Consider the following 27,755-nt stretch of genomic DNA (forward strand, 5'->3'; position numbering starts at 1 on the left):
TAAATGAAGCATTTAGCAGCACCCTGATGCAGAGAACCATTTCTTTATTGAGTGGTAGACTAGGGTAGAGCCACATTGGAATTAAGAAGATAAAGACCTTGTCCAATCAGGTAAAAGTAGCAGCAAGAGAAAAAGCAATATATTCAGTTGTGATCCTCAGCTATTACTAGATAAAAGGTTTCTATATCAGAGAATTGACATCAGCAACCTTTCCTGTGCAAATCTATCTATTTCTGATTTACTTAAAAAATTCTTAAGGATATTTTTGGAGGGGCTATTGTTGCTCAGATATCCTATTTGTACTCTTTCTTTGAGACGCATTGTAAATTGAGAGTGCATTGCTACTTGTTTTAGTTCACACTAACCAAGAGGCTAAGTCCCAAGTCATACCCAGTAGAGCAGCAGAACACCAACATACTGAATCATGCTGTACAGAGCCATGTACTTAAACATGCAAAAGGAGGTAACGAGAGCTGCACGTCCTTCCCTGTGTAAGAAAAGAGATGATAAAGATGTGAAAGTAATGAAAAGACATAAGGTCAGTCATTCTGTGCTGTTCAGCAAAGCTCAGGAGAAAAAAAATCCAAAGTCATTATACAACTGTTTGTCTGAAAATGGACATCCCTGAGCTCGTGGATGCAGGCTGTCAGTAAACTAAACAACCCAATTTTCAAGAAGGCCAATTCCAGGCCAAGGTCCAAGGTCCTTGAACTGGTGATGGAGTCCAGATTTACAGTTGCTCTTGTCCTTTCAGCAGGCAATGTTTTAACTCCTAAACTCAGTGGAGCTAGTGCCAGATCTTCTACCTACTCACTAATGTGATGCAGAAGATCATTTCTCTTGTCTCAGTTTCTTCATCTGTGAACTAATGGATTTAAATAAAATTGCAGATTCAGGGGTTATTTTCATACAGGAGCTACAGGAGCTTCAGGATCTTGGCAAACATTTGATTCAAATTTCATTTTGGCAGTCCCAACTTTTTCTAAAACTGGACCGAAACAATATACACACTCAAATTAGTCATATATCAAATTGAAATGGGCTGGAAAGGATGAGCATTTTCATCTCTGTTATCGTTGATTGACTGAGTAAATAGTACACATTTAAAGCATGAAATAGATGACATATGAAATGTCACTTTTAACTTCTATTTCATTCAGGGAAAAATAGAGTTTAAGTTACACTTTTTAAATTTAAATCATACTTTTTTTTTTCCCAACAGGGTCTTGCTCAGTCACCCAGGCTGGAGTGTAGTGGCATGATCTCAGCTCACTGCAACGTCCGCCTCCAAGGTTCAAGTGATTCTCCTGCCTCAGCCTCCTGAGTGTCTGGGACCACAGGCATGCGCCACCAGGTCTAACTAAATTTTTTTGTATGTTTAGTAGAGACTGGATTTCACCATGTTGGCCAGGTTGGTCTCGAACTCCTGACCTCAAGTGATGCACCCACCTCGGCCTCCCAAAGTGCTGGGATTACAGGCATCAGTCACCACACCCAGCCTAGATCATACTTCTTTAAGTTTAAACTCATGCCCATTATGGTGTCCTGGGGTGTTAAAACCTGATCCTCAAACCAGGTGTTTTTCTGTATCAGAGTTTTGCCATGACATTTCCTCTGCCCGCAGGTAGTTTCTCCTTATCGCTTAGAGAGGTTCTCTAAGGTTCTCTGCCCAGAGGTAGTTTCTCCTTATTGCTTCTCTAGAGAGATTCTCTAAGCAATAAAGAGAGGTTCTCCTAAGGGAGGTTTTCCCGTACCACCCCATCTGAAGCAGCTGCTTCCACCTATATAGCCATCTTATTCCCTTTACCCTTTTTATTTCCTGGACAGCACCTATCAAAATCAGTAAGTATCGTCTTTATCTCCCTTAGTTTCTGGCACTAAATGCCTACTCACTAAATATTTGTCAAATGCATGAATAAATAAAAAATTGGGAGGACCTAGCCAAATTATTATTTTCATGTGGTGGAAATAGTATATCTGTAGATAAAATACACTTGAATAAAATTAATTCTAAAATAATGTCTAACCTCATATGGTTGTATGAGCTTGGGCACATCAGTTAAATTTTCTGAACTTCAATTTTTTTATTTGTTAAAAAAAAAAAAAAAAAAGAGCCATTCCTGCATCTCCAGGCTGTTTTGAAGTGTGAGACGGTAGGCATTATAGCATTTTAAAACTAGAAACACATGTCAGTTACAATAATCAAGAGCAGCCACCATGCTCACTATCTCTAGCATTCAAATATAATGGAGCAGAAGTACATTTTTGGCAGGGTGGCAGGGAGAGCATCAAAGCAAATTTTAGTGAGAGCAGCAAAAGCCAATAAAGATTTTCAAAACATTATTTTTCAAATAAAGACTGAAAGGAGATAGCTACATTTGAAAAATGAGGATGATTGACACTTTCAAAGCCATAACAAGTTCCAGATTCCAATCTTCTAAAATTAACCTAATCAGTGAATTCGCTGGAAATGCCACTGCTCTCCCAATGTTACTTTTAACTTCTGGAAAACCCATTTGGAAGTAGGATGCTTGGCTGCATTCTTCTACAAAGCACCCTCCCCACCCAGGGACACCAAGTTTCTCTGGTCTTTCCCAGGCAGAACAATGTGATTTGTACCAGAAGTCAAGAGAGAGAAAGCAATGTTTGAGGAAGTGCCTACTTACTTGATAAGGTGAGGTACGCACTCAATGTTTGGAGTTTTGGAAGTGAAAGGTGAGGCCACAGATGCCTCCTGCTCTGATAAAGAGATGCCCACATGAGCCATTTTCAGAGCCTGAAAGCAAAGAATCAGCTTACTTCCCACACAGACTCACATATGTCTCTACTAAAGCCTCATAAGAAAAGGCCAGTTAAGCTGGCCACAAGGTGCTTTGTGTGCCCAAACTCTAACCAAGAGACTTAACCCTGCCTGGAACATAAAAGATGGTATTAGGATACCTAGCCAAAGAAATGAGAACCCTAGAACCAAATTCTACCCCATGCAGCCTAAACTAACCATTGAATCAACGTGTGACTTTGGTCAAAAGCCTCCCAATGCAACAGTTTATCCATCAAGAGGAATGGAAATGATATATACGCCAGGAGTACTACCTCTAAAGGGCTTGAGTATAATTGAATGTGAGATTATGGCCACACACACTGGCAGCTACTTACCCCACAGTCATTGGCTCCGTCACCACACATACCTACAAAGTAACTAAGAGGGAACCACATTAATTGTAGATGAGATCAAAGCTATCTTGCTAATTTCTCTAATTAAAAAAAACAAAGTAACCATCACTACTCAGGGTTCAAACTCATTATTTAAGGGAAATTTCCTAAGAGTCTAGTTTGACTGAAAACAGTGTGATTCAGCAGTTTATACAATGGATTTAGAGATTCAGAACATGATTCCTTTACTGTAAGTGTTTCATGTAGACACTGCATATCACTGCGTAGGGAGAGCTTTCTCAGCTGTCAGACAGAGGTACTCACAATTCTATGATGTAAGCATGGCATAGCAGAGAGGGCACAAGATTTGAAACCAGATCTAGATTTTGACCTGGTCATCTTACCATTTTCACTATTATTATTCCCATCATTATTATTATTTTTCCCATAAAGGGCTATGAGTATTAAATGAGGTGCTGTATGGAAAAGTACTTATAAAGTCTAAAATGATAACAAGTCATAGTTGTTTGTGCTGTTAATACTAGCATGAGAGGAAATCCACCCTGTCAACAGTCACTCAACTCAAGTATGTAATGTCAGGCCTAGAAGTTGAAGAAAGAAAACACATCCCTGTTTCAGAATGGCTTTCTGAGGCTGGGTGAATACTCTCTTGAATCATTGACAAGGATTCTGGATAGCCAGCTTTTTAAATTATGAGCATTCTGACAGCATTCATAGAACATGCTATACTTTTCTTCCACACTGCCATATGGAAGTAACTCGTTGACTCTCTAGGTTTCAGCCACGTTGAGAAGACAGGGTTTTCTGAGCTGAGAAGCTAGCCTGACAACAGAATCAAATGAATAGGAGGGCAGAGTAGAAACGAGTAGGAGTTGGAGTCATGTTGTTGTGACATGGTGACCAAAGTGGAGAAAGGCTCTGGTACTCTGTGGGGTTCTATTAACAGGAAATAAAGGGTCCCGAATGACAGGCACTTCATTTGGACTGCCCATTCTGTCTAGGAATGGAGACCCTTTGTGTTAGGAGAGAAGAATTTTTCTGATTTAGGATGGAAAAATGCTTTGGCACACAAATATTTTAGTATTTTTAGTGTTACATGAATCTCTGGTCATATGAATGCCCCTATATCATCATTGTGATGAGAGCGTATGCAAATAAAGTCTAAATACTCATTGTTCCCCCAGAAGCTGAGCTCAAGTCATCTTTCCATTCGTATTTCTCCCCATACTCTTTCAGGCCCCTTAGGTTCTAGTCCAGTGATTCTCAACATTGAATGCAAAATTGACTTATGTGAAAAAACAATACTGATTTTTCAAGCCCCGTATAAACAACTGAATCAGGATCTCTGAATGGTGAGATCCCTTGGTATTGCTATTTTTCCAAAGCTCCTAAGCGATTATCTCATGCAGCCAGACTAAGGACCAGTGCCCTTGCCAAACTGAGTGACTCCCTGTACCTCTTCCACTCCCCCCGACTGTTATGCCTCCATGCAGTTCATGCCACCTGCACTGGCAAAGAACCTACTCCAGTTTCTGAAATTCTTCCACCAGACTGGACTTCTGCCCGGGAGACATTCTTGCAAAGATGGTCCCATTGATCAGTATCTGTAAGGAACCCAAAATGGAGATTTTTTTTTTTAATCAAGTCAGCTGGTTGTACATGAAATAATTAATAACACTCAGAATGTTGACTGCATCATGACACTTATGATGAAGAAAAAAAAAAAGTTTCCAATGAGCCTTCCTTTGGATTTTAAGACAAACATGGAGGTTCTGGTCATCAGATAAATGATCAGTGAAAAACAAAAATCAGTAAAGATAATTACTTAACAAAAAATACTTTATGAAAATGATGACCTACAGGAATTTACCTCAGCTGTCATGGGGAATGTGGTCCTGAAAAATCTTGAGCTTAATGGAACCTTGAACTGCAAAACAGCAAGAGGTTGAGGGATAACTATGTATCTAAAACTTACCTCCCCCCACTAAAGCTTCAAGTTCAACCCTCTTGAGTACTGAGGTCATCTATCAAAAAACGAATGGCATTCCCTTATTCTTGGTCTGCCTTCCTGTATAATTGCAGGGTTTCCACTATACTTTGAGACCCCTTACCATGGCAATATAGTGACAGCCACCCAAAATCATCTTTATAATTCAAGAAATCACTGATACTTGTATAGATGGTGGAAAATTGACTAGTCAAGTTTATTTATTTCAAACCTAGTAGGAAACAAGACAATAGTATCTTCTGCAAAAATATCCGGCTCTCTTAAGAGACAGAGAACTCCCTGAGTATATTTTTCCTGTTTCAAGATTTGAAATAATGTAGGACCATGCTCTGTAAGTGACGTCACCAGCATTTTCACAGGGAGACTGTCACCCTCTTAGAACTTACCTTTGGCAGTAGGCTGCTAAAATGTTGACTTATAATATGAAAGGATTTTCCAGTTAGGGCAAAATGGTAACTTCCTTCTCTGCCATTATCAGAGACTTCATCCCTGATGTTAATGTAATTGTCCTACGAAGCAAGACACAGTGATTTTAGACTCTTTCATTTGACAGAGTGGTTAGAACCACAAGCATATCTGAGAGAAGATAATGAAGACAGACCAGGATCTATCTGTAAAAGTCACTCTGATTCCTCAGAGAAGCATTTTCTCTTTGCTGGATCAATCTTTGCACATCACAGACAACTAGTGAATAGGAGCATAACACTTACTCATGTCCTGTTTTCATCGTGATTTGATCTTGGTGAGTCCCAGAGAAGAGCACATTTCACACATTTCAAGTGTAAAATACAAAAGCACTGCAGCTTAACAAATTTCTCCCTGAAATGAGAACTTACTATTTTTTTTCCTTAGGGAACTAATATTGTTCTACAAGGACACAATGGAGATAGAATACTGACAAGGCTGGAGATAAATGAATGAAACTTTTTTCTGAAAACATAGTCTGATTTTCTGAGACACACAGCAGCATCTCTCCCAAAGACTAGATCCCCTTTGAACCCAGTGGGGTGATTGACAAGCAAGGGGAAAGGGAGAAAATAGATTCAGCTCCACTCACTATATTCTGTCTCATACAGGGCAAACCATTTTTTTAAGTTTAAAAGACGGATTATTTCCAGCACACAAGAAAGCACTATACCTTCAAGCTCAGTATGAAAAGTATGGAAAAACCAGTGTAATTGAGTTCATTCAACAGCATGAATGCTAGACATTTGGAAGCATATGTTGACTCTCGGTCAAAGCTGTTCAGTCACCAACACTGCAAGCCATGTTGGTAATGTGGCAGAATGTCTGTGTTCAGGAGTACCTGATTCCCATACGTAATGTGTTTCTTCTCTTCTACTAATGTCCAAGATATAGATGCTGATGAGGACCCGTTGGTTTCATTTGCTTCAATGAGAATGACTTTCTGGTTTTCAGAAACCATTCCAGATTTTCTGGCCACTGTTATTGCAGTCTGAAGATTGTCACCTAGAGGAAAGGAGGAGTATCTCAAGATGAGATTGACGAGATTGAATTAATTCATGCAGAGCCTTGAAAATCAGAGCAGGGAGTTCAGTCCTTATTTAAGGTATGAAGAGAAATGATTTCTAATATCTTTTTCAGCCCTGACCTTCTGTGACTCCATGATCCCTTTTCCCCTTCTTACTGCTTTTCATCAGGTTACTTCATGATCCACCAGTGTATTTTTGTCAGACTGGGGGAAAAAATAAAAAAGCAAAATTCAAATCTATTTTCGTCATTTGTTAGCAGCTTTGCAAATGTTTAGGCAAATCCTCTGGTTTAGTAGAGTATCTGGTGGCTCCACTTCCAGGCAAAATGGAATAAGCCCACTACGATCTATCTCTCCCACTGATTACAATGGAAAACTCTGAACAAAAACCAAGAAGCAACTCCTCAAGGACTTTGAAAAGTAAACAAAAGCAGGCAGATGGTGGAAGGCAGTCAAATTTGCAGAAGCAACCTACAAGGGGATGAGTTTCTCGACTTTTTTTCTCTTCCTGTTCCATATTTGACTGGCGCGTGGGCCTCAGTTAAAAAGCTGTTCGGGCAGCAGAACTCTAAAAGATGCCCAGTCTTTCTGGCCAGAAGAGCCAGGAAAAGGGAATCTTGTAGGCTAAAGGGCATGGGCGGAATCCTGGAAAGGAGAGAGCCAGACATGGGGACTAATTCAGTATGTGAATTACATAAGTCCCAAGTTCAGTCTAGAGCTGTGCATGTATGGACCAGATCCAAAGAAAGATAACAAAAATTCCAGGAATTGAACTATGATGTAAATCACCCCCCATTTGTGAGAGTAACCTCTGAGTGAGGCAGACCCAAACATCATAGCAAAATATTTTATATTTAAGCTAAGATTGAAACTGCCACCTACAACAGGAAAGACAGAACTTACAGTTGATTGTTAGCCAGACAAACAAACAAGAAAACCCTCAACATTCTCCAGAAGATTTTAACAGGATTCAAAGTTTCACAACATAATACTCAAAATGTTTGGGATATTCAATATGAAAAATCTGGAAAATCTGGCTAATTCTCAAGAAAAGCCACAACAGTTGCTAATCTATAGATAGTCTAGATGTTGAAAGTGTCAGATAATGGTTTTTAAAGCAGCTATTGTAAGACCCCTTCATGTGGTAACTGTTAATATTCTTGAAATGAAAGCTAGAAGTTCTCAATAAGAAAATATAAACTGTGCGAAAAAACCAAATGGATACTTTAGAATTAAAAAATATAATACCTGAAATTTAAAAAAGAAAAATCACTCAATGTACTCAATAGCAGAATAGATCAATGGAAATTACACAACCTAAAGAGCAGAGAGAAAAAAATCATTTTCGTGAACAGACTCAAAGATACCAAAATAATTCATATTCATGTCATTAGAGTCCAAGAAGATGAGGAAAAAAGTTGAAAAAGAAAAAAAATTGACAAAATCATAGGAGAAATTTTCCCAAGTATGATAAAAGACCTAAATGTACAGATTCAAGAAGTTCAGTGAATTCCAAACAAGATAAACTTAGTGAGAATCACAAGCAGACACATAGTAATCAAACTGCTAAAAATCAAAGATAAACAAAAAAAGCAGTTAGAGAAAACCACATTACAAATAAGAAGACAGTAATTCAAATTATCACAGATTTCTGAACATCTTTGAAGTGCTGACTTCATCTTTCACTTTGAAGTGTCAATTCTGACTCCTATAATAGCTGCTGAAAATATCCTTCAGGAATAAAGGAGAAATAAAGACTTTATCAGATGAAGGAAAATGAAGATAATTTGTTGACAGTGGACATGCTCAAAAAATAAACAACAACAACAAAAGCTACAGGGTTCTTTAGGTTGAAATGAAAGGAAATGATGCCAGAGGTTAACTTGTAACTTAAGGAATGAAAACACAGAAATGACAATGATCTGGGTAATTATAAAAGTCTAGTTTTCTGTACTCATGCTCTTTAACTCTTCACTGTTGAAAGTAAAGACTATCACATTATCTGGTGGGGGTTTTCGACATATGTCATACTTATGACAATAATAACATAAAGAAGAGAAAGCAAGAGACATTCCTGGTTATAAGGCTTCTTGAAAGGAGAGGTATGTACGTTGTGATGCCTACAGCAACCATTAAAAAATTAATCATATAATATCTGGCTGGCTATCCTTAACGTAGCTTCTCCCAGGTTTCTACCAAAATATGCATGAAGATCCTCAAAAGAGCTGAAGTGGTGGGAAGGAGCTGCCTGAGGCTGGAAGGATACAGGGAGCCCTGAGTGCTCACAGGTTTCCTCCATGCTACACAGCAGGCCCCTGACAGCCTTTCTGCTTTTTGCCCTCCACCACCTGTGAGAGATCCACCACCTGTGAGACATCTACCACCTGTGAGACATCTACCACCTGTGCGACACCCACCACCTGTGAGACATCCACCACCTGTGAGACATCCACCACCTGTGAGACACCCACCACCTGTGAGACATCCACCACCTGTGAGACACCCACCACCTGTGAGAGATCCACCACCTGTGAGAGATCCACCACCTGTGAGACATCCACCACCTGTGAGAGATCCACCACCTCTGAGAGATCCACCACCTGTGAGAGATCCACCACCTGTGAGAGATCTACCACCTGTGAGAGATCCACCACCTGTGAGAGATCCACCACCTCTGAGAGATCCACCACCTGTGAGACACCCACCACCTGTGAGAGATCCACCACCTGTGAGAGATCCACCACCTGTGAGACATCCACCACCTGTGAGAGATCTACCACCTGTGAGAGATCTACCACCTGTGAGACATCCACCACCTGTGAGACATCCACCACCTGTGAGAGATCTACCACCTGTGAGACACCCACCACCTGTGAGAGATCCACCACCTCTGAGAGATCCACCACCTCTGAGAGATCCACCACCTGTGAGACATCCACCACCTCTGAGAGATCCACCACCTGTGAGACATCCACCACCTATGAGAGATCCACCACCTGTGAGACATCCACCACCTGTGAGACATCCACCACCTGTGAGACATCCACCACCTGTGAGAGATCCACCACCTCTGAGAGATCCACCACCTCTGAGAGATCTACTACCTGTGAGAGATCCACCACCTGTGAGAGATCCACCACCTGTGAGACATCCACCACCTGTGAGACATCCACCACCTGTGAGAGATCTACCACCTGTGAGAGATCCACCACCTGTGAGAGATCTACCACCTGTGAGAGATCTACCACCTGTGAGACATCCACCACCTGTGAGACATCCACCACCTGTGAGAGATCTACTACCTGTGAGAGATCCACCACCTGTGAGAGATCCACCACCTGTGAGAGATCCACCACCTCTGAGAGATCCACCACCTCTGAGAGATCCACCACCTGTGAGACATCCACCACCTGTGAGAGATCCACCACCTGTGAGACATCCACCACCTGTGAGAGATCCACCACCTGTGAGACATCCACCACCTGTGAGAGATCCACCACCTGTGAGAGATCCACCACCTGTGAGACATCCACCACCTGTGAGACATCCACCACCTCTGAGAGATCCACCACCTCTGAGAGATCTACTACCTGTGAGACATCCACCACCTGTGAGACATCCACCACCTGTGAGAGATCCACCACCTGTGAGAGATCTACCACCTGTGAGAGATCCACCACCTGTGAGAGATCTACTACCTGTGAGAGATCCAGTTCTCGGGATAAACAGCCCAGGCCTGAGCTCCAATCATCTGACAGAAAAATCTAACAACCTTTCTAAGAAATCCGAGACACTGGACAGGAAAAGATCAGGAAGAACAATCAGAGCACATGACTAGAGAAGTCATGTGCACTGGCCAAGCGCGGTGGCTCACACCTGTAATCTCAGCATGTTGGGAGGCTGAGGCAGGCAGATCACGAGGTCAAGAGATCGAGACCATCCTGGCCAACATGGTGAAACCCTGTCTCTACTAAAAATGTAAAAATCAGCCAGGTGTGGCGGTGCATGCCTGTAATCCCAGCTACTTGGGAGACTGAGGCAGGAGAATCCCTTGAACCCGGGAGGCGGAGGTTGCAGTGAGCCAAGAAAGTACCACTGCACTCCAGCCCTAGTGACAGGGTGAGACTCCATCTCAAAAATATGTATATAATAAATAAATAAATAAATAAATAAAGCACTGGCCGGGTACGGTGGCTCATGCCTATAATCCCAGCACTTTGGGAAGCCAAGGTGGTAGGATCACTTGAGGTCAGGAGTTTGAGACCATCCTGGCCAACATGGTGAAACCCCGTCTCTACTAAAAATACAAAAATTAGCTGGGTATGGTGATGCACACCTGCAGTCCCAGCTGTTTGGGAGGCTGAGGCAGGAGAATCACTTGAACCCAGGAGGCGGAGGTTGCAGTGAGCCGAGATCATGGCACTGCGCTCCAGCCTGGTGACAGAGCGAGACTCCATCTCAAAAAATAAATAAAAATAAAAAATAAATAAGGAGAGCACTTAAGAAAACTCAAATCCCACCCCACACATGATTTAAGAACTGAACAATTCAAAAGGGGATTTGAAAAAGATAAAGAGCATTGTTGAGACCTGAGATTGTGGTTCGAACAAACTGGGTGCAAAAAAAAAAAAAAAAAAAAAAGTCTTAAAGCAAAATTATAAAACTATATAATCTAAAGCAAGGAACAGTGGTGCATGCCTGCAGTCCCAGTTACTGAGGAGGCTTAGGCAGGAGGATCGCTTGAGCCCAGGAGCTCAAGGCTGAAGTGAGCTATGATCCTGCCACTGCATTGTAGCCTGGGCAACAGAGCAAGACTCTGTCTCTGAAAAATAAATAAATAAATAAATAAATAAATAAATAAATAAATAAATAAGACAACTACAAGAAAAACAGACAGACTGAGAGGAGAGATAACAATGGAAATTCCAGAAGTAAAAATGGACAGAGACCAGAGGCAAACATTAAATAAACAATAGGAAAATTTTTTCTCGCAGAAAGAAAGATTAAAAGGTGCTCTCCATGTTTCTCCCACTCCTATCTCTTCTTAATTCTGGGGAACTCTGGTTCTAATCACTGGTTTCCAGAGATTGATTTGAAAGCCTTGGGTCACAGAAAGAAGCAACAAGAAACTCTCATCAACTCAAAACTTTTTAAGTGAATAATCATCATAAAATTGGTCCATTCAGAGGATAGAGTTGAGTCCATTAAGTTATTGTTACAAGGGGTTGCGTATTTGGTGATTCAGTTATATAAACCAATGCTCTTGCTATAAATAAAATACTTTTCATAATCTATTTTATCATATGTATAACATTCAAAGTGACAGATATTATGATTTAATAATAAAGATGTCAAAAATGATAAAAAAAAAAAAATTTTTTTCTAAAAGTGCTGTCCATGTTCCAGACTAAGTTAATGAAACAAGGGAAACACAAAGACAAACATTTCTAAATTCCAAAGTTAAAAAGTTTATGTGCAGAAAAGAATAAGTTACTTACAATGGACTCTCACTGGACTTGTCATGAGCAGTATCAGAAGCCAGAAGGCAAAGGAATAGCCTCTACATACAGATCATTAAGAAAAAAGAACAATAATTCAAGAATCTTTTATCTGAGCAATATGTCATTCACGTGTCAGAGCAATGAAAGATATTCAAGCATGTGTAAGAAATCAAAGAGCACCCCTCCATTCCATCCAAGGGCAATACTTGAGGGAAAACAATGGTAAACAAGCAAGGAAAGAAATAGAGCAGAAATTTCAATATGAGAAAAGAGGAAGTAAAGAGAGAGGGTGGAGAAGGATGAACACTTGTACATAAATGTAAGTTAAGGATAGATTATGAGAATGTGTCATCTAAGTGCTAAATAAAGATTTTTGAAACAGAAGGGCCACAGTGTAAGGGAAATCCGAATCAATAGTAAATGAACTCAGCAACTTTAAAAAGTTGGACTGGGTTGTCAGAAAATGAGAAAGTAAAAACAGTCCAAGACACTCTTGGATTGTGGGGAGTAGAACAGGGGACAGAGAAGTACAAAAGAGGAAATAAAAGTATTCTAGAGTTTGCAGCTATAGAATTGGGTTCAGGGGAAGTGGGAACAGAAAGTGCGTGCTTTGATGGGGAAATAATGTATCTTCGAGACATAAATGATAGGGTTAAAAGCATCTGACTATAAGAGCAGGCAGAAGAAAGGCAACACACTGCAAAAATATGAACATGAATTCATTAGGAAATCATTTATTCACCTCTAGTCTCTTTCCCAATTAAAAAATTATAGCATCAGCATGAAATTTCATTAATAAAGTCACACTTGATTTCATTAAGAAATTTCACACATTTCTCTTGTGTGATTTATTCTCATTGCTGTCTTGTTTGTATGATCTGGAGCTGGGATTGGGAGTACAGAGGACGGCATTTTCTTTAATTTCTAGAATCGTGGATTTTATGATTGATGAGCCTTCAGCATATTTATAGACCCCATCAACTGACGATGCTTCTTCTTCTAGCATTTGACAATAAAAATCACCTTTGCCTGGCTCATGTCTTCTTGTCATTCAGGTCTTATTTCAAATGTCACTTCTCGGAGAGGCCTCTCTTAACCAACTCATCCCAAACAGATGGTCAGACACACTTTCCCGCATTATCCTATTTGTGTACCTCAAAACGCTGATACTATTTGACTGGTTGGTTGATTTTCTCTCATTCCACTGACATGGAAACTCTGGGAAAGCAGTAATTGTGCCTTTTTGTTGCCCATCTCCAGCACCTGGAATGGTGTCTGCCCCAGAGTAGGTCGTCAACAATATTTATTAAATGAGTGAATCGTGTCTGTTTCCACATCAAATTCTTACTGTTTTCACCATATACTTTGTTTTATACCTGTGATCATTACAGTCCTTATCTGGGCTGAGATGAGCTCTTCCAAGACAGGTTTTGTCTCTTCCTTCAATCGATTCTCCAAGATCAGCAGCCCCAGAAATATCAGGTCTGATTCGACCATCTCCCTGAAAATACATATATAGATGTATGGAACAGAAATAACACACATTGCAGCTTTTTTTTTTTTTTTTTTTGAGACAGAGTCTCACTCTGTCATCCAGGCTGGAGGACAGTGGTTCAAACGATCCTCCTGCCTCAGCTTCCCAAGTAGCTGGGATTATAGGTGCCCACCACCATGCCCGGCTAATTTTTGTATTTTTAATAGAGACAGGGTTTCACCATGTTGGCCAGGCTGGTCTTGAACTCCTGAATTCAAGGCCTTGGCCTCCCAAAGTGCTGGAATTACAGGCGTGAGCCACTGCACCCAGTCACATTATAGCTTTCTTACAGGAAGTAAAACAAAAAGAAAAAGACCTCTGTCGTAGTGGTTCCATTCACTCATTCAAGCACTGTTAGGTGCTGATTAGGGACCAGGAGTGATTCAGAAAGAAGACAGGAGGGGACACAAAGGCTCTGGAGACATTTACTCTAACTGAATGAAGAGGAAGAGAGTGTTAAGCAAAAGCTTTGCTTTAACCTTTGCAGAAAATGAGCTGAAAGCCCGTAAGGGTCTCCTCCATCTGTTGTGGATAGTCTGATTTTCATTGCCTCACCTGTTACCCACAAAGGGGAGCTTTAGCTCTGGCACAAAGCATGAAAAATAAGGGAGGCACAAAGAAAAATAAAATAAAATGCCAGTTTCTCCAGCAGCCAAGTCTATAATCAATATTATTTTAGCCCCAGGAGATATGAGGTCATAATCTCAACAAACAGGCCTCTCTATTCAGGTCAAGCTCATCCCTTTCTTTCTCCCCTAGCTGGCAGCAATGATCTTCTGCATCAAGCGTGAATGTTTCTGCAAATAGGTGCAGTCTTCAAGGCTCCTATCCACCCCACAAATATTTTCAGGGGTATTCTACAGAACTGAGTGCAGGGGAATCCATTTGAGAACAGGAGTTCAAAGATTCTTCCATGATTTATTTATCTTAGACACAGAGAACAAGACACCAGCACTGTCTAACTCTGGCTGAAACACAGATGAAAGCGGCACCCACTCAGACTCCTTGCCTGTCTCAGTAGGGGGTCTCACATCAGCTACGGTCATGAACTAGCATTCGTGGTGCTCCCAGGAAACTGCTAAAGCCTCCACGGAGAAACGGGAAGTGGACGCAGTCTGAACGACTCACCTCAGAGCAGGCTTGAAAGGATGGCATTTCCCATTTTCTGAACCTGTCATTTAAATCTCTCTATGATCTGGTTCCAAACTATCTTTCCAGCTTCAGCCATCACTAAATTCCTCACCCACCCTCATTTCCAGCCAAGCTGAACCACTAGCCATGGGTTTTCTCTCAACCATCTCTAGACACTTGCTTTAGACTGCTGGAAGACATGTGTCTTTATTTCCTGGAAAAGGTTGTAATTTCCCCATGATCTGCTACTGAACCCCTCCTGACACTCGAAGCCTCATGCCACGTCCCCCACAAAGGCTTCCTCAGATAGAAATCATTGCTCCCGGCCAGGCGCAGTGGCTCACGCCTGTAGTCCCAGCACTTTGGGAGGCCGAGGCGGGTGGATCACCTGAGGTCAGGAGTTCGAGACCAGCCTGACCAACATGGAGAAACCCTGCCTCTACTAAAAATACAAAATTAGCCGAGCATGGTGCCAGGTGCCTGTAATCCCAGCTACTCGGGAGGCTGAGGCAGGAGAATCGCTTGAATCCAGGAAGTGGAGGTTGCAGTGAGCCAAGATCATGCCATTGCACTTCAGCCTGGGCAATAAGAACGAAACCCTGTCTCAAAATAATAATAATAATAATAATAATAATAATAATAATAATAATAATTGCTCCCTTGGCATATTACTTGTATTTCAGTGTAACTCACATTTTATTTGCCCATGTTTTATTCTTGGCCTTCTGCTTTGTCACACTGTCTCAGCTCCTTGAGAACAATACTACGTGACTCAGTGTGTTCAACACCACCCACGTGCAAGTGCTCAGCAAATGTGTACCTAGTTGAAACTCTCTGAGGCCTGTTGGGACCATTTTTTGCCAGGTAACCTATGGAGATTCCTCATCCAGAAATTCTGCTGAGTTCAAGGAACAGCACTGAGGAAAAGTGGAACAGAATATGCAGAGACTGCAATAGCAAAGACTATAGTAGCCTCTCACTCCAGATTTTACATCCAACTGGGAGGTAGAATTTAGACAGGGCTCATCTCAGTTGAGTGGAAGGCTGGGAAAAGTATGATAACAGATGTCCAAATCAGAGTCCCATAGCGTCAGAGAGGAGGGTGCAATCATTTCTGGGTGGAGTGATTGGAGAGGCTTCCTGTAGAATATGATATTTAATCTGGTGTTTGAAAGATAACTTGGTTGATGCCTGATTGAGGTCTTACAGGGTAAATGCACGTGGTAGCAATAACTACTGAAACATACCCTTAGAATGACCCTCTATGGCAGATGCACCTAAATGTATGTTTCAAGCTAGGAAATCTGGCCATGGCCAACCCAGAGATTTGTTCCTTGTCTCTGAGGAACTTCTGAGCCCCCGTCCCGTCTAGTGGAACATATGCCAGGCCATACAGGGAGCTGAGGCCCTGAGATGTGAGTTGGATGAAGGTTGCTGGGTGGAGGTCATTAAGGAGTCAAGTGAGAACGCTATGCAAACTGCATGATGTTTGCAGGCAGAGGTGGTTCTCCTGCCCAGCTCACCACCACTGGAGTATAGGAAGGCAGATACGTTGTCCACTTTGCTTCCCCTGGACTGTTTCTATATGTAAGGTGGTTCTCCTGTCCAGCTCGCTGTTACTGGACTCTCCCCCCCGTAGGTGAGCCCCTAATAAAACCCCATGTCTCATTTGCTGGCTCTGGGTCTCTTCTTCAACCTCTTGAACCTGGTGCCTTCCCTACTGAAGTGAATGGGGGTTTGGCACAACAGGTCTTCCAATCTTTCTCATGATCCTGGTACTCAGGTCCCAGGTCTTGGTTATTTCTGCCGATGACATGACCCGAGCCTACCACGAAGTGCCAGATTAGGCCAAGAAAATGGCTGTGGGGTCAAACATCTGCCATAGCCTATGGCCTACCTTGGCACTAGTGTTTCTAGCTCCTCTGGCTTATGGCCTTTGCACGGTTCAAGGCACAATAATCAGGAGGCTGGAGTTCTAATGTCAGCCCTCTACCACTGCCTTGCTGTGGGAGCAGGACTAAATTACTTTCTTTGCCTGGGAATCAGGTTCATCTTTGCACCTCCAAAGTCTCTGCCAGTTCTAATATTACATGAGTTTTCCTTTCATGAGCATTTCATCTGAATTAAAAAAAAATTAAAAGCAGTAATTCCTTAAGGGGTCTTAAGCTTTGCAACTTGGAATGGCATTCTATCTCTTCCAGCTTCCTGCACAGACATTATGCCTCCTCCTGAAGTATCTAAAAATAACAAAGAATAAGTGTAATATATACAAAGCATTGTCACTCCTGCGATTACATTTCATGTTCTTAAAATCCATGTGACTTTTAAAAAATGACATTGCATAAAGTGGGCCAATAAATACCCTTTGAAGAGATTATGATACCAATGCTGGAAGTACCCTGAGTAACCACACACACACTCACACACACACACACACACACAAAACAACAGCAAGAATCTTCCATCCTAATCAGGAATTTGCAAAGAATAATTAAATTAATTTAGCTATGTGGCTGGGCATGGTGGCTCACACCTGTAATCCCAACACTTCCAGAGGCCGCAGTGGGTGGATTACTTGAGGTTGGGAGTTTGAGACCAGCCTGGCCAACATGGTGGAACCCCACCTCTACTAAAAAACAAAAATTAGCCAGCCATGGTAGTGGACACCTGTAATCCCAGCTACTCAGGAGGCTGGGGCAGGAGAATCGCCTGAACCCGGGAGGTAGAGGTTGCAGTGAGCCGAGATCATGCCGCTGCACTCCAGTCTAGGCAATAGAGTGTGACTCTGTCTCAAAAAAATAAATAAATAAATAAATAATTTGGCTATGTGTATACATGGTAGTGATGTGCTTTAGGACAGGAGAGGCAAATTGATGACCTAAGATCAAATTCTATTAGAGAATTTGTGATTTGTGTTTAGACCATACAAGAATTTAAAAAGTCAGAATTTCAGTACCTTTAACTGGGACATGTACTCTCCTGTGTGCCACAGCCCTCACTATTCCCCGTTGCTCATCTGTCTCCACAATAAGTGCTTTGTTACGTGCATGTGTTTCAAAACCATGAGTTTGCAACTTGTAAATATGCAAATATCGTATCATAACAATCAGAAGCAGCAGCATGGTAGCCAGACTCTTACCATAGCCCTTGGCAACAGCCTCTCAGGAAACTAAGTTCAATTCCCAATTCTGCTCTGTCCCTTCCCTTCCCTGGACCCAAGTTTTCTGTCCTTCAAAATGTGATATCCAACCTCAAAGTTTACTTTTAGCTCCCTCACTTGAATGACCCTGAACTGAGTTGATCAAATTGCAACAAATATGCAGAGTTGTTGCAGCCAAAGTTTCAGGGGTCACATTAAATTGGCCCTGCGGGAAGAGTGGTTCGACAAGCCCAGGAAACGAACACAATGAGCCACTTCCCACTCTGGGCCTCATTTTACCCATTCACAAAGTGAGAGGGTTGGGGCACAGCAGTCATTCTCAGCAGGGACAGCACTCCCTCTAGAGGACATTGTGGAAATTTTTTTTTTTTTGGCATCCACGCAAGACTCTGAAAAGATCAATGCACAATGAATAATTGTCCCGCATCCCACATGCCTTTTGAATATCTTACTGGACACTCATGGACACTGAAAAATTATTGTACTTTCCTAAGTCATTTTAGGCTTATCTTGTATATATTTTACTATTACTATACTATAATATACTGTATTATTATGGCATATATAATATTAACTATGTTATATTAAGCAATTACAAAATTGTTTATTAAAATTTCCCTAGCTTTTCCCCCTAGTTTATATGCGTTACATATAAACACAAAATATTTTTCACACTTATAATATTTTGTTGAATTTTGCAGAAATGGAACTACCTGTACTATGTAAATTGGGAGGAGACTGTACTGTTTTCTTCAGAGTTTTACCAAGACTTGTTAACCACTTCACAGTCATCTCACTGGCAGCAAGACTGAGGTATCTGTCTGCAATACATAACACACCTGTATCAGTCTGTATTTGTAGATGTTGCAGCCTCAATTATTCTATACACAGGTACAAGCAACTTATTACTTCATTTTGTGTTAGTGGAGTCAGCTGAGCATTTATTAAACTATCACCTTTGTGAAACATTATATGTTTTGCTTTTATTTTTACTATATAATAGGTCATTATATATTTTTACAAAGAATTTGTGCAGATATATGTGAACTTTATTTTAGAATATTAAGAGTTAAAAAATATAGTTACGAGAGAGTGTTGACTTTGATTAGATTGAAACAAATAGGTTAGATTTTCCAAATGTATAATCCTAAATTTAAAAATGAGCCTGGATTAGCACCACAACAGCATAAGCAGTGGTGGCTGACATTAAGTGTTAGAAATGATATGAAAGGTGAAATAAACATGATACCTGAAAAGAGTGGAATTTAAAAAAATAAAATTGAGCTTATAAATACTGCAGTTTTTGAGCTGTTAAGCATCTCTATTTTAATCCCTTAAAATGTAAAATTGAATCTATAGGCTAAAATCTTTCTCCAGTATGGAAATTTTCCTTGTTTTTTTTTTTGTAGATGTTACCAGGATTATATCGTCTAAGCTGTATTTATTTGTTTCATTAAGCTGTGTATTTCCTATCAAACATTTTTTCAGGTAAATGTTATGTTTCATAACTCCCGCCCAATCCACCAACTATAATTTTTTTAAATGGGGACATGACCACAATTTCACATTTTGAAATGCTGATTATATTCCTATGTCTGTTTTCACAAAACTGTAAAAATCACATCATATTATACATCTTATATGACTATTTCTCATAAAATCCCCCAGTGAGTGTTCACATTATCTGTGGGATTTAGGCAGGGCAGGGATTACTATATCTCTATTTACCAGTGTTCAGAGACATGTTATGCACACAAATTCACCAAGCTATATTGCTCTATCCACCACCCAGAACCCCTGAGTCCATCCCAGTCTAATGCACTTGCCATTCCAACCTGGCACATCTTTCCATCAAACCTTTCTGCTTTATCAAAATCTTCCCCATTTACCTCGTCAAGGCGGTGGTGTGGTGGTCATTTTCCAGCTTCTTGTAGGCCAGTGCTATGACTCGAAAGCCCTGTGTCGTGTAAATCTGAAGCTCACTAACAAAACTAGTGGGTACTGTTTAGAAAGAAACACAGGGTTAGTATGCAGTATTTACTTAGGCAGTACTGTCAAGGAAATTCTTTACAAACATCCAACTTTTGCCCAAGAAAGCACACCTCTACAAAGATATGTAAACAAGTCAGTGAAAATTCTGAACATAACTACATTGTCAGGGTTGACCTCTTCAGACGTAGTAAAGCTAAAATGAGAATGAAGCATTTGAAAAAAGAAAAAAAAAGATAGAAAAAATGTAGAATTCTTTTTTCTTCAGTTTAACCAACAAACATTTATTGAAAATCTACTATCTGCCAGGCATTGGCTGTGCAGAGATTAAATCACAAGCTCTGCACCCAGAAATAAGACTTCACACCTACAACTATCGGATGTTTGACAAACCTGACAAAAACAAGCATGGGGAAAGTCTTCCCTATTCAATAAATGGGCCTGGAATAACTGGATAGCCATATGCAGAAGATTGAATCTGGACCCCTTCCTTACACCATATACAAAAATTAACTCAACCTGGATTAAAGACTTTTAAAACCTAAAACTATAAAAGCCTGGAAGACAGCCTAGGCAATACCATTCTGGATATAGGCATGGGCAAAGATTTCATGACAAAGATGCCAAAAACAATTGCAACAAAAGCAAAAATTGACAAATGGGATCCAATTAAACTAAAGAGCTTCTGCACAGCAAAAGACACTGTCAACAGAGTAAACATACAACCTACAGAACAGGAGAAAATTTTTGCAAACGATGTATCCAACAAAGGTCTAATATCCAGCATCTATAAGAAACTTAAAGAAAATTTACAAGACAAAAAAACCCCAAAAAATCCTCATTAAAAAGTGGACAAAGGACATTAACACTTTTCAAAAGAAGACATACATGAGACCAAAAATCATGTGAAAAGAAAAAACCTCAACATCACTGATCATTAAAGAAATGCAAATAAAAACCACAATGAGATACCATCTCACACCAGTCAGAATGGTGATTATTAAAAAGTCAAAAAACGGCAGACGCTAGTGAGGTTGTGGAGAGAAAGAAGTGCTTATACACTGTTGGTGGGAGTGTAAATTAGTTGAACCACTGTGGAAGACAATGCAGTGACACCTCAAAGTCCTAAAGACAGAGATACCATTTGGCCCAGCAATCCCATTACTGGGTATATAGCCAAAGGCAGGTAAATCATTCTATTAATAAAGATACACATGCATATATATGTTTATTGCAGCACTATTCACAATACTAAAGACATGGAATCAACCTAAATGCCCATCAGTGGTAGACTGGATATAGAAAATGTGGTACATATACATGATGGAATACTATGCAGCCATAAAAAAGAATGAGATCACGTCCTTTGCAGGGACCTGGATGGAGCCGGAGGCCATTATCCTTAGCAAGCTAACATAGGAACAGAAAACCAAACTTATATGTGGGAGTTAAATAATGAGAACACATGGGCATGTAGGGGGGAACGACACATACTGGGGCCTATTCCGGGGTGGAGGGTGGGAAGAGGAGAGGATCAGGAAAAATAACTAATGGGTACTAGGCTTAATACCTGGACAATGAATTAATCTGTACAATAAACCCCTATGACGCAAGTTTACCTACGTAACAAACCTGCACATGTACCACTGAACTTAAAATATAGGCTAAAAAAATGAATGAAACTGAAAAAAACTCGCAAGTTCTGCTCTAAGGATTTCTGTCTAATTGAGTTACAGCCAGCAGAGTAACAGTGCAATCAAATGAGATCATTGCTATCAGCCAGGCCATTGCAGCATGCTGTGGCAAGCGTCTGGTGGTGTATATACCAGCCTGGGAGGAGGTGGTTCAGTAAAGGTAGGATTCTGGGGCTGAGGGAGAATCATGAGCTTAGTCATGGAGGCAGGAGAGTAAGCTGTGAAGATTAGTTCAGCTCAGGAAAAGCACAGGATGAGGAGTGGTAAGGTTCATCTGGAAAGTTCACTGGGAGTTCAAACCTGAAAGCCTTACATATGATCCTAAAGAAATTTGAGATTATCCTGGAGCCTATGAGAGCAACTAAAAGAATCGTGAGGTAAAGAGTCTGGTCACAGTACAGAGGGCAACTAGAGGGCAAATCAGAGTTGGGGAGACTGGAGGCAGACGGTCAATCCACCAACTATTGAAGTGATCAAGAATGATGAAGGCATGAGCAGATGCAGTGAATGACCACGGATTAGCAACTGACAAGACAGAGGCACTAAGTGGGAGCAAGAAATCAGGGATGATACCTAAATGGGGTGGGGGCAGGGGATGGTGGTACCATGCACCAAATAGGAAACTGGGGAATACAGGAAATGAGAAAGACAAGCTTGGCTTTCGTATTGCATTTGGAATACCAGTGAGCCACCCAATTGGTGATGACCCATAGGCAATTGGATTAATAGATCAAACGCTGTGGGAACATATTTATCTGGAGATACAGATTTGCCAGGTGTAATCCAAGTCAAGTTACAGACCTGTCTCAGGTTGGCAAAAGCTGGCCACCCTCTCTGGTGCACCTTTCATGAATGCCAGTCGGTCACCTCCCATCTCTTGGACAATGACTGTCATTCTTTGCAGAGCTGATGAGAATGGGAACTGATGCAGGATTGCGATTCCTTCCACTGGGACCTGGTTGAGGGATGGGGAAAGGTGAGGAACCTGCTGATATAGCTTCTGGCTACTGGGAATTAACCATACCTTCCGTAATCTTTATTTTAATAAATAAGGGGGAAGGTCTCACCCATTTTCACACCTGAAATTCAAAGACACATCTGTGACCTGTCAAAACCTGGGGGTCCGAAGAGAGTTTCTCTTTGAGTTTGGGTGTTGTGGGGTGAACAGCAAGCAGGGCTTACCTGGCTGGCTGTTCTGCAGGGCTTAACCACCATGGCATGTGCCGGTACTCCCTTGATGTGGAAATCGTCCCCAGAAAAAGCCATTTCCTGTTTCACAAAGAGGATATTTCATTGCAGAGATACATTTACTGTTTGCCCACTGATACCATGTTTGAACCCTCCCCTTGAGAAAACCCTCAGACCACCTCAATGTGTTTTCCGTGTCTCTTCCCTCAGAGGTGAACCAGATTTATTCTGCCACAAAAAGAAAATAATAATAATAATGCATTGAAAATGCTGCACAACTTGAAGGGCAGACACTTTTGAATTATTCATGCAATTTATCTTGTTTTCTCTGTTGGAATGCGCTGTGTAAAGGCTCGTTCTCCATTTCTAAAGAGCCTAGCTTGAAAGTCATGAACATGAAAGGCCAGACTTCTTTTGTGTGAAGCAAGCACCTTTCTGTTGTTCTTTTCCTGCACTTCACGGCTCTTCCTGCCCTTGCATGTCTGAATAATTTGGATGGATGGTCCTCAGGGCTGGGGTAGGGCAGGGCAGAGCCTGTGATATACATGGTTAATAATCAGTAATTGCTATAATAACGACCCTAAATTATAGTCAAAGGGGCCTTATGCCCAAAGACAACGCAGTGCTTTGTAATCATCTCATTGAGTGGCTGACAAGGTCCCAGAGAGGAAACTGCAATCCCTATTTAAAGATATGGAATCGGTAACCCAGAAAAGATGGAGGCTTGGCAAAGTTACATTAGACTGCTATGAAATAATGCTCCAGGAGATTTGGAAGGGACCCTGAAGATTGTCTCTTTCAGTGGTGCTCCCAGTGTGCCACCAGAGGCGAGAGCTATATGCAGCGCAGGGAGAAAGGAAGGGATTATGGCTAAGTAGTCGGGGATGCATGTCCCTTAATCCTCATCTTTAGACCCCACCTTTTATTTCAGCTGGAGTAACTCCAGCTATTCAGTCTTTACAGTGTTTCTGGAGAATGTTTCCTTTTACGAAAAGATTCCAGATTGTTTGTCTTGTTTTGTGCTATGTGAACACCACTGGTCTAACTCATTTTATGGTCATGAGAGCCAAGGCCCCAACATGAGAGACAGCTTAACAGGATTCAGCAGTCAGTCAGAGCAGAGCCAAAACTAGAATCAGAAAAGCCAGATTCCTGAACTACACGTTGGCTCTTAAATCTAGTTTAGAGTCTCAACAAAAGCTCTTTAGTGGTTTTCCTTTTTGTTGTTTCTAGTCTTGGAAATAAAATCAATACTAAATTAATAGAAATAAGACTTATAGTCACCATGAGTCTATGAGTTATCCTGAGCGCTGGAGAAAGCAATGTTTTCTGATTCCCATATTCTGGAAAATCTTTGAAACCAGACAATGCTCAGAGAACAGTACAGAGAGATGAGAAATAATTACATAATAATTACAATTCTATTAATATGATTGAACCTTTAATATTTGCCAGGCACAGCACCAAGGATTTTTTTAATGCATCATCTCATTTAATCCTCACAATAGTCTCATTATGTAGATGCTATTATTAGCTTCATTGCACAGATGAGGAAACCAGGCTTAGATGAGTTTGCCCTTCACTACCAAATGTACTCCACATTGGACACCTCACCTTTTATAAGAATTACATAGCTCTGATATTGCCTATGTTGCTCTGGCATTGAAGAAGCTTCTCAGGTTCTCTGAAGAGCAGAGGCTTACCCAGGTGGTGGCTTCGAACATTTTGAGGTCCAGAGGGTCTCCCTGGATGGTCCCATCAAGAAGGATCAGAGAGTGGCAGCTGGCCATCGCCGCACACAGTGGGCCCCACGGCAAAGCCTGGCCTGAGGCAAAGCTGTGAACTTCCTGAAAGCTTAAGGAGAAAAGGAAATGGGTTTCCATTCTGTCTCCTCATGCCAAAACAGAGCATCTTGGAGGTGAACAAACATCTTTATAAAACATAATTTAATATGCTTTGTTGCATTAATAGCCACTTTCCAATCCTCCCACATTAATAGTGCTTCATTCAGCCAATTAAGTTCACTGAGTACGAGAAAGGTCTCTGAGGTTTTATTTTGTTCATTTGTTTTTTTTTTTGGATACAGGGTCTCACTCTATCACTCCGTCACCTAGGCTGGAGGAGGGCAGTAGCGTGATCTCGATTCACTGCAACCTCTGCTTCCCAGGTTCAAGCGATTCTCCTGCCTCAGCCTCCTGAGTAGCTGGGATTACAGACAGCCACCAACATGCCAAGCTAATTTTTTGTATTTTCAGCAAAGATGGGGTTTCACCATGTTGGCCAGGCTGGTCTTGAACTCCCGACCTCAGGTAACCCACCCGCCTCGGCCTCCCAAAGTGCTGGGATTACAGGTGTGAGCCACCGTGCCTGGCTAAAAACATTTTTCGAAAGAACATTGCATCCCCCTCTTCCACCCTGGCCTCTTGTGTCCCTATCCCAACCATTATCCCCATCATTTCATTTTAGATGAGAACACAGTCTCATCTAAAAAGCTATTAAAATACAACTCAAATGTTACAGGCAGGGGCCCTCACTAACTCAGAGTGGAGGCCATTACGTTCAGCTCTGGCATCACAAGAAGAATGTCGTCTGCAGCTTGGTTAGTCACAGCCCCTTATCAAATGTGCAGCACAGATGTTGGTTCTCAAAGCAGCTTATGCCGTTTGGAGGACGTCTGAATGGTGGAAGCTTCATCCTACGTGGGGGCAAAATCTGCTCCTGGGAGCCAGTGAGAGTTCACTTGCTCCCGCTCCTCCACATGCCAACTTCTTTTAAACTTACAGATCAACTCTGCCGTTCCCCTTTACCTCCCTCCCTCTGGTGTTGCACAGGAACCTCTAGTTGTTCCTCTAATAACAGTTTTATCAGGCCTCCCTCTCACTTTCCTTATTCTTCTTTTTTGGAAAAGTTCCTATTTGTCATTGTCTGATCCTGGAGACCACATTTCAAGACAGACAATTACTTCTGATAATATGGACCCTGCATTTATTTAAAGATAACCTTAAATTGCTCTAGCCCTTTGCTTTGAAAGCAAACATATCGCAATGTTAACTCACAATTCAGCCACATGGCTTCCTGGCTTTTGCATTCAAGCTTCCTTTTGTCACACTAAGAGTTCAAAAATGTCCTGGCTTTGTATTGACCCTGTTAGTTATATTCATTATTATATGTTAAAAGAGCAACTCATCTTGGTGGGTTTACCGCATACCCGATGGTATTTTAGTAAATATCTAAAAGGAAGAGACCACCAGCAGTATAGTTAACATAGAAACTTAAACTCACACTGAAAAGCAAAATACAGATCGGAAAAAAAAAAAAATCTTATTTTTGCTATGAGACGTACACTGTCACTAGTCTGTAATTCTGAGTATATAATTCTGCATTCCAGAGGATTGGGCCAGACTCTGGTTAGCACAGCAAATACATAAAGCTCTCTATCAATCCTGTCGGTGCATTTTTATCTGAGTATTTCTGATTATCAATCCCTGATAGCCTTTAATAGTTCTTAAAGTATCTGGCACAACAATCAGGGCTTTTTGGAAAAGAAGAAATATCAGAGATGAGCTCACGTTTAACGAGAAGGCATTTAATAGCCTCTAAGTCAGGTGCTCACTTCTTACCTAGAATTAATTCTGTTTTGTTTCATTTTATTAATTAAATTTGCCATTTTTTATTTTAATTTGTTGTTTTAATCATTGGACTTCAACTTTGATCTGCAGGAAGGCAGGCAGGCAGGAAAGAAGGAAGGAAGGAAGGAAGGAAGGAAGGGAGGGAGGGAGGGAGGGAGGGAGGGAGGGAGGGAGGGAAGGGAGGGAGAGAGGAAAGGGAGGAAGGGAGGGATCATTTACCCTCCCTGATATGTTATCAATAACATATCAATTGTTATTACTTCAATGTAACAAGTCACTTTTAGAAACAGAAAGTTTCCAAAGTTTTATGAATAATATGGTGTCAATTCAATAAGTGGAACATTCAAAAGACAGAACATATTGAGTTCATTTTAGATGAGCAATTACTGTGCACCTACTATCTGTGCCTGGTACAGAGCTACAGCACTAGAGATGCAAATCTAAATAAGAACAAGACTGCTCTTAAGATGCACACATATTTGAATAAATGTACACATATTTTGTAGAAGCTGAAACAGAAAAACACTAATGAACCATGAGACGAAGTATATATCCAAATCTACCCTCTAGGAAAAATGAAAAGAACTTTAGAGTTTAACACTTTAAGAGGCTGCTTCTGTACACTAAAGTGGTTAGAAGCACAAGGATCACTTTTTTAATCCAGGAATTAGACTTGTTTCTAAATGGTATTTTAATATGACAAGTATTAAACTATGTGTAATTAGCATATTTTATGGATAAATTACATGTCATCTGTATAATGCCAAAGAACCACCATGAACATTTCATGCACAAAATGCTTTGTGATTTAAGTTACAAGTGTTACAGGTGAAAACTTTCATTTTCAAACGAAACATAAATGTCAAGTGCATTAGAGATTTCCTGTTCTGATTCCCCAGGAGTTCGTAGTGAGTAGAAAAAGCAGGGAGAGATGCAAACTCAAACATGGCCACAAGAGGGCCACAGGAGAGGGCTGTGCAAATCTTTAACGCACCATGCTGAGAACTGCCAAAACTGTCTTCACTCGCTAGGAAAAAGGCGTTTCAGCCCCGCGCAGTGGCTCACGCCTGGAATCCCAACACTTCAGGAGGCCAAGGTGGGCGAATCATCTGAGGTCAGGAGTTTCAGACCAGCCTGGCCAACATGGGGAAACCCCGTCCCTACTAAAAATACAAAAATTAGCCAGGCATGGTGGCAGGCACCTGTAATCCCAGCTACTCAGGAGACTGAGGCAGGAGAATTACTTGAATCCAGG

General features: G+C 41.1%; 1 protein-coding gene across 3 annotated transcripts in view; it reads right to left on the reverse strand.

Moving 5' to 3' along the window:
* The window catches only part of ATP13A4 (ATPase 13A4), a 191,034-nt gene that overhangs the window by 35,608 nt on the left and 127,671 nt on the right, over positions 1 to 27,755 (reverse strand). For all 3 annotated transcript variants that reach the window (XM_073023753.1, XM_073023754.1, XM_008009553.3), the window contains 11 exons: positions 24,575 to 24,725; positions 22,866 to 22,952; positions 22,485 to 22,638; positions 19,890 to 20,001; positions 13,552 to 13,676; positions 6,489 to 6,652; positions 5,569 to 5,691; positions 4,699 to 4,778; positions 3,157 to 3,199; positions 2,667 to 2,776; positions 391 to 487 (listed from right to left, as the gene is read on the reverse strand). In XM_073023753.1, the coding sequence (XP_072879854.1) occupies positions 391 to 487; positions 2,667 to 2,776; positions 3,157 to 3,199; positions 4,699 to 4,778; positions 5,569 to 5,691; positions 6,489 to 6,652; positions 13,552 to 13,676; positions 19,890 to 20,001; positions 22,485 to 22,638; positions 22,866 to 22,952; positions 24,575 to 24,725 (1,246 nt within the window). The remainder of the gene's footprint in view (positions 1 to 390; positions 488 to 2,666; positions 2,777 to 3,156; positions 3,200 to 4,698; positions 4,779 to 5,568; positions 5,692 to 6,488; positions 6,653 to 13,551; positions 13,677 to 19,889; positions 20,002 to 22,484; positions 22,639 to 22,865; positions 22,953 to 24,574; positions 24,726 to 27,755) is intronic.

Source organism: Chlorocebus sabaeus, chromosome 15 (genome assembly GCF_047675955.1).
Source record: "Chlorocebus sabaeus isolate Y175 chromosome 15, mChlSab1.0.hap1, whole genome shotgun sequence".
In the NCBI taxonomy this organism is placed as follows: Eukaryota; Metazoa; Chordata; class Mammalia; order Primates; family Cercopithecidae; genus Chlorocebus; species Chlorocebus sabaeus.